The sequence below is a fragment of the Montipora foliosa genome, chromosome 14, assembly GCF_036669935.1.
Source record: "Montipora foliosa isolate CH-2021 chromosome 14, ASM3666993v2, whole genome shotgun sequence".
Lineage (NCBI taxonomy): Eukaryota > Metazoa > Cnidaria > Anthozoa > Scleractinia > Acroporidae > Montipora > Montipora foliosa.
In genome coordinates, this window is record NC_090882.1 from 15958276 (window position 1) to 15970493 (window position 12218).

General features: G+C 36.0%; 2 protein-coding genes and 1 long non-coding RNA gene across 3 annotated transcripts in view; 2 read left to right on the forward strand and 1 right to left on the reverse strand.

The window, feature by feature from the left end:
* The window catches only part of LOC137985172 (mucin-2-like), a 62796-nt gene that overhangs the window by 44301 nt on the left and 6277 nt on the right, over window positions 1-12218 (forward strand). The window contains 5 exon segments of the mRNA XM_068832693.1: window positions 613-660; window positions 1289-1414; window positions 2392-2463; window positions 2850-2975; window positions 3226-3369. Coding sequence (XP_068688794.1) covers window positions 613-660; window positions 1289-1414; window positions 2392-2463; window positions 2850-2975; window positions 3226-3369 — 516 coding nt within the window.
* The window catches only part of LOC137985173 (uncharacterized), a 44037-nt gene that overhangs the window by 29825 nt on the left and 1994 nt on the right, over window positions 1-12218 (reverse strand). The gene's annotated exons all lie outside the window — the stretch shown is intronic.
* Window positions 4780-7681, forward strand: LOC137985443 (uncharacterized). The gene is made up of 9 exons (XM_068833060.1): window positions 4780-4930; window positions 5250-5342; window positions 5514-5585; window positions 5771-5848; window positions 6348-6491; window positions 6811-6903; window positions 7075-7146; window positions 7332-7409; window positions 7533-7681. Exons 1-9 carry the CDS (start codon window positions 4780-4782, stop codon window positions 7679-7681), a joined length of 930 nt encoding a protein of 309 aa, XP_068689161.1.

Consider the following 12218-nt stretch of genomic DNA (forward strand, 5'->3'; position numbering starts at 1 on the left):
ACAACACTAAACACATTTTTAAATAACTACAACCTTGTAGGGAACATTCATGATCTTCAATACTATGATAACCTATCATTAAAAAGTGTTTTCTCTCATGTCAGTGTCTCCACGTCCAGTTCAGTGTCTACATCATCATCGGTCTCGACATCGTCATCAGTGTCTACAACTTCGTCAGTATCAACATCATCGTCTGTCTCAACATCATCCTCACAATCCACCTCATCTAGCCTTTCAAGTTCCTCTAGGTAATTGCAAACAAGTTACACTAATTTACAGAAAGCTATTATAATGCCACATGTTTCAAGACTGAGAATAGTAAAACGTATTAATTGCTGTCGTTTCTGAAAGGATTACATATTTCTTTCATGTACAGTACCTATATGAAAAACATATAATCCTTCTATTAGCACACTTTCTTTGCAAGAGGGAAAGATTTACCTCAAGCTAACATTATAAAGCTATTTCCAAAAGCAAGTTCTCCACAAGGACATTAGTATTTTCATCAAGAACTGCATACTCTTAGAAAGACTTTGACTCTCTAATCCTCCCACAATTTCATTTCAGCTACTCCAGCTCTGTGTCATCATCCTCCATTTCAAGCTCTTCAAGTTATTCGACACCGACAACCACAACTGTGTCCACTACATCTTCCTCAAGGTACTTAAGCAAACTGATCTCTAAAATATGTTTACTTATCAAAATTAATACTTTTCTCTAATTTAAAAAGCACAAAATGCCCTTAAAACACTGTTGCCTATAAAAACAAAATCCTACTTCCTTATTACTTCAACAGACCGAAAGATTAATATACATGTTATGCTTTTGTAGTGTGTCCACGTCTAGCTCGGTGTCGACATCCTCGTCAGTGTCAACGTCATCAAGCATTTCAACCTCCACCAGGTAATTTCAAAGTTTATGCCAGCACACGAAATTAATTAATAAAGTCTTTTCTTTAAAGCTAAACCAACTGTTACAAGATAGCCCAAACATAGAATCCCCTGCATTCAAGGACACTGGTATTTTCATTAAGAACTTCATACTCTTAAGACGATTTGACTGTGTATCTATCACAATTTCCTCTCAGCTACTCCAGTTCTGTGTCGTCATCGTCCCGTTCAACGTCTTCAAGTTATTCGACACCAACCACCACATCTTCCTCAAGGTACTCAAGTAATTTCATCTCTAGAATATATGAACAAATCCTTTTTAAACATTGTCACCAATCAAAATCTTCTACTTATTTATTACTTTAGCACACTGATCCAGTAATATAATGCTTTTTTAGTGTGTCCACGTCCAGCTCGGTCTCAACATCTTCGTCAGTGTCTACATCATCCTCACTGTCCACATCATCGTCGGTGTCGACATCATCGTCACAATCGACCTCATCTAGCATTTCCACTTCCTCTAGGTAATTGCAAACATTTACACTAAGTTACAGAAAGCTTCTGTAATGAGATATGTTCTACTTTAAACGTTTTTAGTGCTGTCATTCTGAAAGGATTCCATCTTCTTTTCCTTTAACTTTAGAAAAAACACTCTACAAATCATCTTTACACAACACTAAACACATTTTTAAATAACTACAACCTTGTAGGGAACATTCATGATCTTCAATACTATGATAACCTATCATTAAAAAGTGTTTTCTCTCATGTCAGTGTCTCCACGTCCAGTTCAGTGTCTACATCATCATCGGTCTCGACATCGTCATCAGTGTCTACAACTTCGTCAGTATCAACATCATCGTCTGTCTCAACATCATCCTCACAATCCACCTCATCTAGCCTTTCAAGTTCCTCTAGGTAATTGCAAACAAGTTACACTAATTTACAGAAAGCTATTATAATGCCACATGTTTCAAGACTGAGAATAGTAAAACGTATTAATTGCTGTCGTTTCTGAAAGGATTACATATTTCTTTCATGTACAGTACCTATATGAAAAACATATAATCCTTCTATTAGCACACTTTCTTTGCAAGAGGGAAAGATTTACCTCAAGCTAACATTATAAAGCTATTTCCAAAAGCAAGTTCTCCACAAGGACATTAGTATTTTCATCAAGAACTGCATACTCTTAGAAAGACTTTGACTCTCTAATCCTCCCACAATTTCATTTCAGCTACTCCAGCTCTGTGTCATCATCCTCCATTTCAAGCTCTTCAAGTTATTCGACACCGACAACCACAACTGTGTCCACTACATCTTCCTCAAGGTACTTAAGCAAACTGATCTCTAAAATATGTTTACTTATCAAAATTAATACTTTTCTCTAATTTAAAAAGCACAAAATGCCCTTAAAACACTGTTGCCTATAAAAACAAAATCCTACTTCCTTATTACTTCAACAGACCGAAAGATTAATATACATGTTATGCTTTTGTAGTGTGTCCACGTCTAGCTCGGTGTCGACATCCTCGTCAGTGTCAACGTCATCAAGCATTTCAACCTCCACCAGGTAATTTCAAAGTTTATGCCAGCACACGAAATTAATTAATAAAGTCTTTTCTTTAAAGCTAAACCAACTGTTACAAGATAGCCCAAACATAGAATCCCCTGCATTCAAGGACACTGGTATTTTCATTAAGAACTTCATACTCTTAAAGACGATTTGACTGTGTATCTATCACAATTTCCTCTCAGCTACTCCAGTTCTGTGTCGTCATCGTCCCGTTCAACGTCTTCAAGTTATTCGACACCAACCACCACATCTTCCTCAAGGTACTCAAGTAATTTCATCTCTAGAATATATGAACAAATCCTTTTTAAACATTGTCACCAATCAAAATCTTCTACTTATTTATTACTTTAGCACACTGATCCAGTAATATAATGCTTTTTTAGTGTGTCCACGTCCAGCTCGGTCTCAACATCTTCGTCAGTGTCTACATCATCCTCACTGTCCACATCATCGTCGGTGTCGACATCATCGTCACAATCGACCTCATCTAGCATTTCCACTTCCTCTAGGTAATTGCAAACATTTACACTAAGTTACAGAAAGCTTCTGTAATGAGATATGTTCTACTTTAAACGTTTTTAGTGCTGTCATTCTGAAAGGATTCCATCTTCTTTTCCTTTAACTTTAGAAAAAACACTCTACAAATCATCTTTACACAACACTAAACACATTTTTAAATAACTACAACCTTGTAGGGAACATTCATGATCTTCAATACTATGATAACCTATCATTAAAAAGTGTTTTCTCTCATGTCAGTGTCTCCACGTCCAGTTCAGTGTCTACATCATCATCGGTCTCGACATCGTCATCAGTGTCTACAACTTCGTCAGTATCAACATCATCGTCTGTCTCAACATCATCCTCACAATCCACCTCATCTAGCCTTTCAAGTTCCTCTAGGTAATTGCAAACAAGTTACACTAATTTACAGAAAGCTATTATAATGCCACATGTTTCAAGACTGAGAATAGTAAAACGTATTAATTGCTGTCGTTTCTGAAAGGATTACATATTTCTTTCATGTACAGTACCTATATGAAAAACATATAATCCTTCTATTAGCACACTTTCTTTGCAAGAGGGAAAGATTTACCTCAAGCTAACATTATAAAGCTATTTCCAAAAGCAAGTTCTCCACAAGGACATTAGTATTTTCATCAAGAACTGCATACTCTTAGAAAGACTTTGACTCTCTAATCCTCCCACAATTTCATTTCAGCTACTCCAGCTCTGTGTCATCATCCTCCATTTCAAGCTCTTCAAGTTATTCGACACCGACAACCACAACTGTGTCCACTACATCTTCCTCAAGGTACTTAAGCAAACTGATCTCTAAAATATGTTTACTTATCAAAATTAATACTTTTCTCTAATTTAAAAAGCACAAAATGCCCTTAAAACACTGTTGCCTATAAAAACAAAATCCTACTTCCTTATTACTTCAACAGACCGAAAGATTAATATACATGTTATGCTTTTGTAGTGTGTCCACGTCTAGCTCGGTGTCGACATCCTCGTCAGTGTCAACGTCATCAAGCATTTCAACCTCCACCAGGTAATTTCAAAGTTTATGCCAGCACACGAAATTAATTAATAAAGTCTTTTCTTTAAAGCTAAACCAACTGTTACAAGATAGCCCAAACATAGAATCCCCTGCATTCAAGGACACTGGTATTTTCATTAAGAACTTCATACTCTTAAAGACGATTTGACTGTGTATCTATCACAATTTCCTCTCAGCTACTCCAGTTCTGTGTCGTCATCGTCCCGTTCAACGTCTTCAAGTTATTCGACACCAACCACCACATCTTCCTCAAGGTACTCAAGTAATTTCATCTCTAGAATATATGAACAAATCCTTTTTAAACATTGTCACCAATCAAAATCTTCTACTTATTTATTACTTTAGCACACTGATCCAGTAATATAATGCTTTTTTAGTGTGTCCACGTCCAGCTCGGTCTCAACATCTTCGTCAGTGTCTACATCATCCTCACTGTCCACATCATCGTCGGTGTCGACATCATCGTCACAATCGACCTCATCTAGCATTTCCACTTCCTCTAGGTAATTGCAAACATTTACACTAAGTTACAGAAAGCTTCTGTAATGAGATATGTTCTACTTTAAACGTTTTTAGTGCTGTCATTCTGAAAGGATTCCATCTTCTTTTCCTTTAACTTTAGAAAAAACACTCTACAAATCATCTTTACACAACACTAAACACATTTTTAAATAACTACAACCTTGTAGGGAACATTCATGATCTTCAATACTATGATAACCTATCATTAAAAAGTGTTTTCTCTCATGTCAGTGTCTCCACGTCCAGTTCAGTGTCTACATCATCATCGGTCTCGACATCGTCATCAGTGTCTACAACTTCGTCAGTATCAACATCATCGTCTGTCTCAACATCATCCTCACAATCCACCTCATCTAGCCTTTCAAGTTCCTCTAGGTAATTGCAAACAAGTTACACTAATTTACAGAAAGCTATTATAATGCCACATGTTTCAAGACTGAGAATAGTAAAACGTATTAATTGCTGTCGTTTCTGAAAGGATTACATATTTCTTTCATGTACAGTACCTATATGAAAAACATATAATCCTTCTATTAGCACACTTTCTTTGCAAGAGGGAAAGATTTACCTCAAGCTAACATTATAAAGCTATTTCCAAAAGCAAGTTCTCCACAAGGACATTAGTATTTTCATCAAGAACTGCATACTCTTAGAAAGACTTTGACTCTCTAATCCTCCCACAATTTCATTTCAGCTACTCCAGCTCTGTGTCATCATCCTCCATTTCAAGCTCTTCAAGTTATTCGACACCGACAACCACAACTGTGTCCACTACATCTTCCTCAAGGTACTTAAGCAAACTGATCTCTAAAATATGTTTACTTATCAAAATTAATACTTTTCTCTAATTTAAAAAGCACAAAATGCCCTTAAAACACTGTTGCCTATAAAAACAAAATCCTACTTCCTTATTACTTCAACAGACCGAAAGATTAATATACATGTTATGCTTTTGTAGTGTGTCCACGTCTAGCTCGGTGTCGACATCCTCGTCAGTGTCAACGTCATCAAGCATTTCAACCTCCACCAGGTAATTTCAAAGTTTATGCCAGCACACGAAATTAATTAATAAAGTCTTTTCTTTAAAGCTAAACCAACTGTTACAAGATAGCCCAAACATAGAATCCCCTGCATTCAAGGACACTGGTATTTTCATTAAGAACTTCATACTCTTAAAGACGATTTGACTGTGTATCTATCACAATTTCCTCTCAGCTACTCCAGTTCTGTGTCGTCATCGTCCCGTTCAACGTCTTCAAGTTATTCGACACCAACCACCACATCTTCCTCAAGGTACTCAAGTAATTTCATCTCTAGAATATATGAACAAATCCTTTTTAAACATTGTCACCAATCAAAATCTTCTACTTATTTATTACTTTAGCACACTGATCCAGTAATATAATGCTTTTTTAGTGTGTCCACGTCCAGCTCGGTCTCAACATCTTCGTCAGTGTCTACATCATCCTCACTGTCCACATCATCGTCGGTGTCGACATCATCGTCACAATCGACCTCATCTAGCATTTCCACTTCCTCTAGGTAATTGCAAACATTTACACTAAGTTACAGAAAGCTTCTGTAATGAGATATGTTCTACTTTAAACGTTTTTAGTGCTGTCATTCTGAAAGGATTCCATCTTCTTTTCCTTTAACTTTAGAAAAAACACTCTACAAATCATCTTTACACAACACTAAACACATTTTTAAATAACTACAACCTTGTAGGGAACATTCATGATCTTCAATACTATGATAACCTATCATTAAAAAGTGTTTTCTCTCATGTCAGTGTCTCCACGTCCAGTTCAGTGTCTACATCATCATCGGTCTCGACATCGTCATCAGTGTCTACAACTTCGTCAGTATCAACATCATCGTCTGTCTCAACATCATCCTCACAATCCACCTCATCTAGCCTTTCAAGTTCCTCTAGGTAATTGCAAACAAGTTACACTAATTTACAGAAAGCTATTATAATGCCACATGTTTCAAGACTGAGAATAGTAAAACGTATTAATTGCTGTCGTTTCTGAAAGGATTACATATTTCTTTCATGTACAGTACCTATATGAAAAACATATAATCCTTCTATTAGCACACTTTCTTTGCAAGAGGGAAAGATTTACCTCAAGCTAACATTATAAAGCTATTTCCAAAAGCAAGTTCTCCACAAGGACATTAGTATTTTCATCAAGAACTGCATACTCTTAGAAAGACTTTGACTCTCTAATCCTCCCACAATTTCATTTCAGCTACTCCAGCTCTGTGTCATCATCCTCCATTTCAAGCTCTTCAAGTTATTCGACACCGACAACCACAACTGTGTCCACTACATCTTCCTCAAGGTACTTAAGCAAACTGATCTCTAAAATATGTTTACTTATCAAAATTAATACTTTTCTCTAATTTAAAAAGCACAAAATGCCCTTAAAACACTGTTGCCTATAAAAACAAAATCCTACTTCCTTATTACTTCAACAGACCGAAAGATTAATATACATGTTATGCTTTTGTAGTGTGTCCACGTCTAGCTCGGTGTCGACATCCTCGTCAGTGTCAACGTCATCAAGCATTTCAACCTCCACCAGGTAATTTCAAAGTTTATGCCAGCACACGAAATTAATTAATAAAGTCTTTTCTTTAAAGCTAAACCAACTGTTACAAGATAGCCCAAACATAGAATCCCCTGCATTCAAGGACACTGGTATTTTCATTAAGAACTTCATACTCTTAAAGACGATTTGACTGTGTATCTATCACAATTTCCTCTCAGCTACTCCAGTTCTGTGTCGTCATCGTCCCGTTCAACGTCTTCAAGTTATTCGACACCAACCACCACATCTTCCTCAAGGTACTCAAGTAATTTCATCTCTAGAATATATGAACAAATCCTTTTTAAACATTGTCACCAATCAAAATCTTCTACTTATTTATTACTTTAGCACACTGATCCAGTAATATAATGCTTTTTTAGTGTGTCCACGTCCAGCTCGGTCTCAACATCTTCGTCAGTGTCTACATCATCCTCACTGTCCACATCATCGTCGGTGTCGACATCATCGTCACAATCGACCTCATCTAGCATTTCCACTTCCTCTAGGTAATTGCAAACATTTACACTAAGTTACAGAAAGCTTCTGTAATGAGATATGTTCTACTTTAAACGTTTTTAGTGCTGTCATTCTGAAAGGATTCCATCTTCTTTTCCTTTAACTTTAGAAAAAACACTCTACAAATCATCTTTACACAACACTAAACACATTTTTAAATAACTACAACCTTGTAGGGAACATTCATGATCTTCAATACTATGATAACCTATCATTAAAAAGTGTTTTCTCTCATGTCAGTGTCTCCACGTCCAGTTCAGTGTCTACATCATCATCGGTCTCGACATCGTCATCAGTGTCTACAACTTCGTCAGTATCAACATCATCGTCTGTCTCAACATCATCCTCACAATCCACCTCATCTAGCCTTTCAAGTTCCTCTAGGTAATTGCAAACAAGTTACACTAATTTACAGAAAGCTATTATAATGCCACATGTTTCAAGACTGAGAATAGTAAAACGTATTAATTGCTGTCGTTTCTGAAAGGATTACATATTTCTTTCATGTACAGTACCTATATGAAAAACATATAATCCTTCTATTAGCACACTTTCTTTGCAAGAGGGAAAGATTTACCTCAAGCTAACATTATAAAGCTATTTCCAAAAGCAAGTTCTCCACAAGGACATTAGTATTTTCATCAAGAACTGCATACTCTTAGAAAGACTTTGACTCTCTAATCCTCCCACAATTTCATTTCAGCTACTCCAGCTCTGTGTCATCATCCTCCATTTCAAGCTCTTCAAGTTATTCGACACCGACAACCACAACTGTGTCCACTACATCTTCCTCAAGGTACTTAAGCAAACTGATCTCTAAAATATGTTTACTTATCAAAATTAATACTTTTCTCTAATTTAAAATGCACAAAATGCCCTTAAAACACTGTTGCCTATAAAAACAAAATCCTACTTCCTTATTACTTCAGCAGACCGAAAGATTAATATACATGTTATGCTTTTGTAGTGTGTCCACGTCTAGCTCGGTGTCGACATCCTCGTCAGTGTCAACGTCATCAAGCATTTCAACCTCCACCAGGTAATTTCAAAGTTTATGCCAGCACACGAAATTAATTAATAAAGTCTTTTCTTTAAAGCTAAACCAACTGTTACAAGATAGCCCAAACATAGAATCCCCTGCATTCAAGGACACTGGTATTTTCATTAAGAACTTCATACTCTTAAAGACGATTTGACTGTGTATCTATCACAATTTCCTCTCAGCTACTCCAGTTCTGTGTCGTCATCGTCCCGTTCAACGTCTTCAAGTTATTCAACACCAACCACCACATCTTCCTCAAGGTACTCAAGTAATTTCATCTCTAGAATATATGAACAAATCCTTTTTAAACATTGTCACCAATCAAAATCTTCTACTTATTTATTACTTTAGCACACTGATCCAGTAATATAATGCTTTTTTAGTGTGTCCACGTCCAGCTCGGTCTCAACATCTTCGTCAGTGTCTTCATCATCCTCACTGTCCACATCATCTAGCCTTTCAAGTTCTCTAAGTAATTGCAACCAAGTTAAACTAATTTACAGAAAGCTTATATAATGCCATATGTTTCTAGACTGAGAATAGTAAAACGTTTTAATTGCTGTCGTTTCTGAAAGGATTATATATTACTTTTATGTACAGTACCTATATGAAAAACATACAATCCTTTTATTTGCACGTTTTCTTTGCAAGAGGGAAATATTTACCTCAAGCTAACAGTATAAAGTTATTGCCAAAAACAGGTTTTCCACAAGGGCATTAGTATTTTCATCAAGAACTGCATACTCTTAGAAACAATTTGACAATTTTAATTCTCCCACAATTTCATTTCAGCTACTCCACTTCTGTGTCATTATCCTCTCTTTCAAGCTCCTCAAGTTATTCGACAAGAATCACCACAACTGTGTCCACTACATCTTCCTCAAGGTACTTAAGCAAACTGATCTCTAAAATATGTTTAGTTATCAAAATTAATACTTTTCTGTTATTTAAGAAGCACAAAATGCCCTTAAAACACTGTCGCCTGTAAAAACAAAATCTTGCTTCCTTATTACTTCAGCAGATCGAAAGATTAATATACATGTAATTCTTTTGTAGTGTGTCCACGTCCAGCTCGGTGTCGACATCCTCATCAGTGTCAACGTCATCAAGTATTTCAACCTCCATCAGGTAATTTGAAAGTTTATGCCAGCACACGAAATTAATTAATAAAGTCTTTTGTTAAAAGCTAAATGAACTGTTACAAGATAGCCCAAACATATGTTTACTTATCAAAATAATTTACTTACCCTTTTCTCTTCCTAAAAAAGCAGAAAATTCCCTTAAAATAATGTTGCCTATTTAAAAAGTCCTACTTTTTTGTTTGGTGTAGCTAATTACAGGTCAGTGTCTACATTTTTGTCAGTGTCTACATCATCATTGGTCTCGACATTATTATCAGTGTCGATATACTTATCTGTCTTAACACCATCATCACAATCGACCTCATCAAGCATTTCAACTTCCTCTAGGTAATTTGAAACAATACTGTGAGCACAAAAGTTTGCTAAAGGGTTAAAGTGCCCATAACCGCAAAATGTTTTTTTTTTGCTAAAATGAATTTTTGCACCTGTTCGAAACGCATTGCGGCCATTTTTTCCTTTCTCTAACAAATCCTGCCGTTTTATAGGCTTCGAAAGTTGCGAAAATCGAAACATCTTTTGTTCACGACCAAGTGAGAAGGGGAGTGGGTCTAGTCCTGTTTTGACGTCAGAATCTACTTTGCATGCATTTTTACAAAGATTTAATGCAATGTAAATCAGTTTGTGACGTCAAAACAGGAATAGACCCACTCCCCTTCTGACTCGGTCGTGAACAAAAGATGCTTGGTTTTTGCAACTTTTGAAGCCTATAAAATGGCAGGATTTGTTAGAAAAAGCAAAAAATGGCCGCAATGCGTTTCGAACAGGTGCAAAGATTTATTTTAGCGAAAAAATATTTTGGGGTTATGGGCACTTTCAATTCTTAGAAGGTAAATGTTGTTATTTTTGTCTCAAAATCATCAGTACCTGTACAATAGATTGATTTGAAAAAAACACTGGTATGGAGAAATAAAAGAGAATGTTCTCATTTTACAACATACTGTGGTAATTTGTCATGAAAATGTTAAAAACACTGTATAGTAGGAGTAATAGACCTTATTCATAAATGGGGGTGAATTTATAATTCTTTTGTCCAAGTGTAAATTAGCCTACCAAGTCTCGATACCACACAGTGAGTTGAAAAGGACTCTTGCTCTAAGACGAGGCTTGGTTGGCTAATTTGCAATTGGACAAAAGCATAATAAATTTATCGTCATTTATGAATAAGGTCTATGGAGTTGTAGCATCCTGATTCACATCACAAGATACTAGACCACGGTAGAAGTAAAAAAAAACTAATGAACTAATTATTATCGAAGAACATTGGTGTTGACTTTATTTGTCTAAACACCTCTTTGTCATTTGTTATCTAGTACATCTTCCTCAAGTTCTCTATCAACATCTACATCAACCAGTACCCTGACAAGTATAACAACAAGGTATTATTGAAGTTGTGCTCCATCCTTTCCACAGTGTTTCTGTTTCTAATTCCAACAGCTGCAAAAGCAAACTTTAGTCAGTTTCGTTTGCTAATTACAAAAGATTACAGCGGATGTCGTCAAAAGCATTTCGTCAATTTTAGTTTTCCATTGTAGGTGGGGTTTCAACAACAACTATTGGAAATAATTGTTATTACTATAATTTTATTGGTGTGTATAGGTCCATAATATGAGGAACTCTGTCACTACCAAATACCTGGAAACAGTTGTATGTGTGAGATATCACAGGGCATCACTGAAGCCAAAAAAATAGTTATGGATGGTTTTGATTTACTCAGAAAGTATCAGATATGTCCATGTAGTTAGATGAACAATGATTTTGATAAGTGTCACTCACATTAGGGAATACAGGCAATTAACGTCACAAAGTGTACCCTGAATTGTGGTCCTCAACTAAAGATTAATAAAAAATAACGCTACCCCTCACATGTACAGTACCTTATTGCTAGAAACAGGTAGCAAATGCTTAGACTTAAAGGAACATTTTGTGTTGGATGTTAAAAATTTGCCCATGCATCTAATTACAGATGTACGTGCATTTTAAGACGTAAGTGGGAAATATAGCACAGGGCACCACTGAAGTCAAAAATAATTTCAGATGGTTTTGATTTACTCAGAAAGTACAGCTGTAGCCCATCACAAAGTACATGTACAGATAGTCAGATCATAATGCACAGCATAGCTACACATAAATTAAAAACAATAGTTAAAGAGCTACCACAATGACAAAATCAGCTCTCCTTTTTCTTTACATTTTGAAGGTACAAATGTATTTGCGTTGATTGCTCAATACGCAGAATTTTTTGTAGTAATTTCAAGAGGAAGACTATTCATTTTAACTCCACTTTTTTCATTTAACGGTCCACCATTACTTGGTGCCGTTCCGATTGATAAGCTTTCAGTGACCTGGATCGAGGAGAAAGTGACGTC

Coding starts and splice junctions, on each gene's coding strand:
- LOC137985443 (XM_068833060.1), top strand. CDS start 4,780: ATGTCAGTGTCTCCACGTCCAGTTCAGTGTCTACATCATCATCGGTCT. Junction 5,849..6,347: donor ACCACCACATCTTCCTCAAG/GTACTCAAGTAA, acceptor CTCTCATGTCAG/TGTCTCCACGTCCAGTTCAG. Junction 6,492..6,810: donor AGCCTTTCAAGTTCCTCTAG/GTAATTGCAAAC, acceptor ATTTCATTTCAG/CTACTCCAGCTCTGTGTCAT.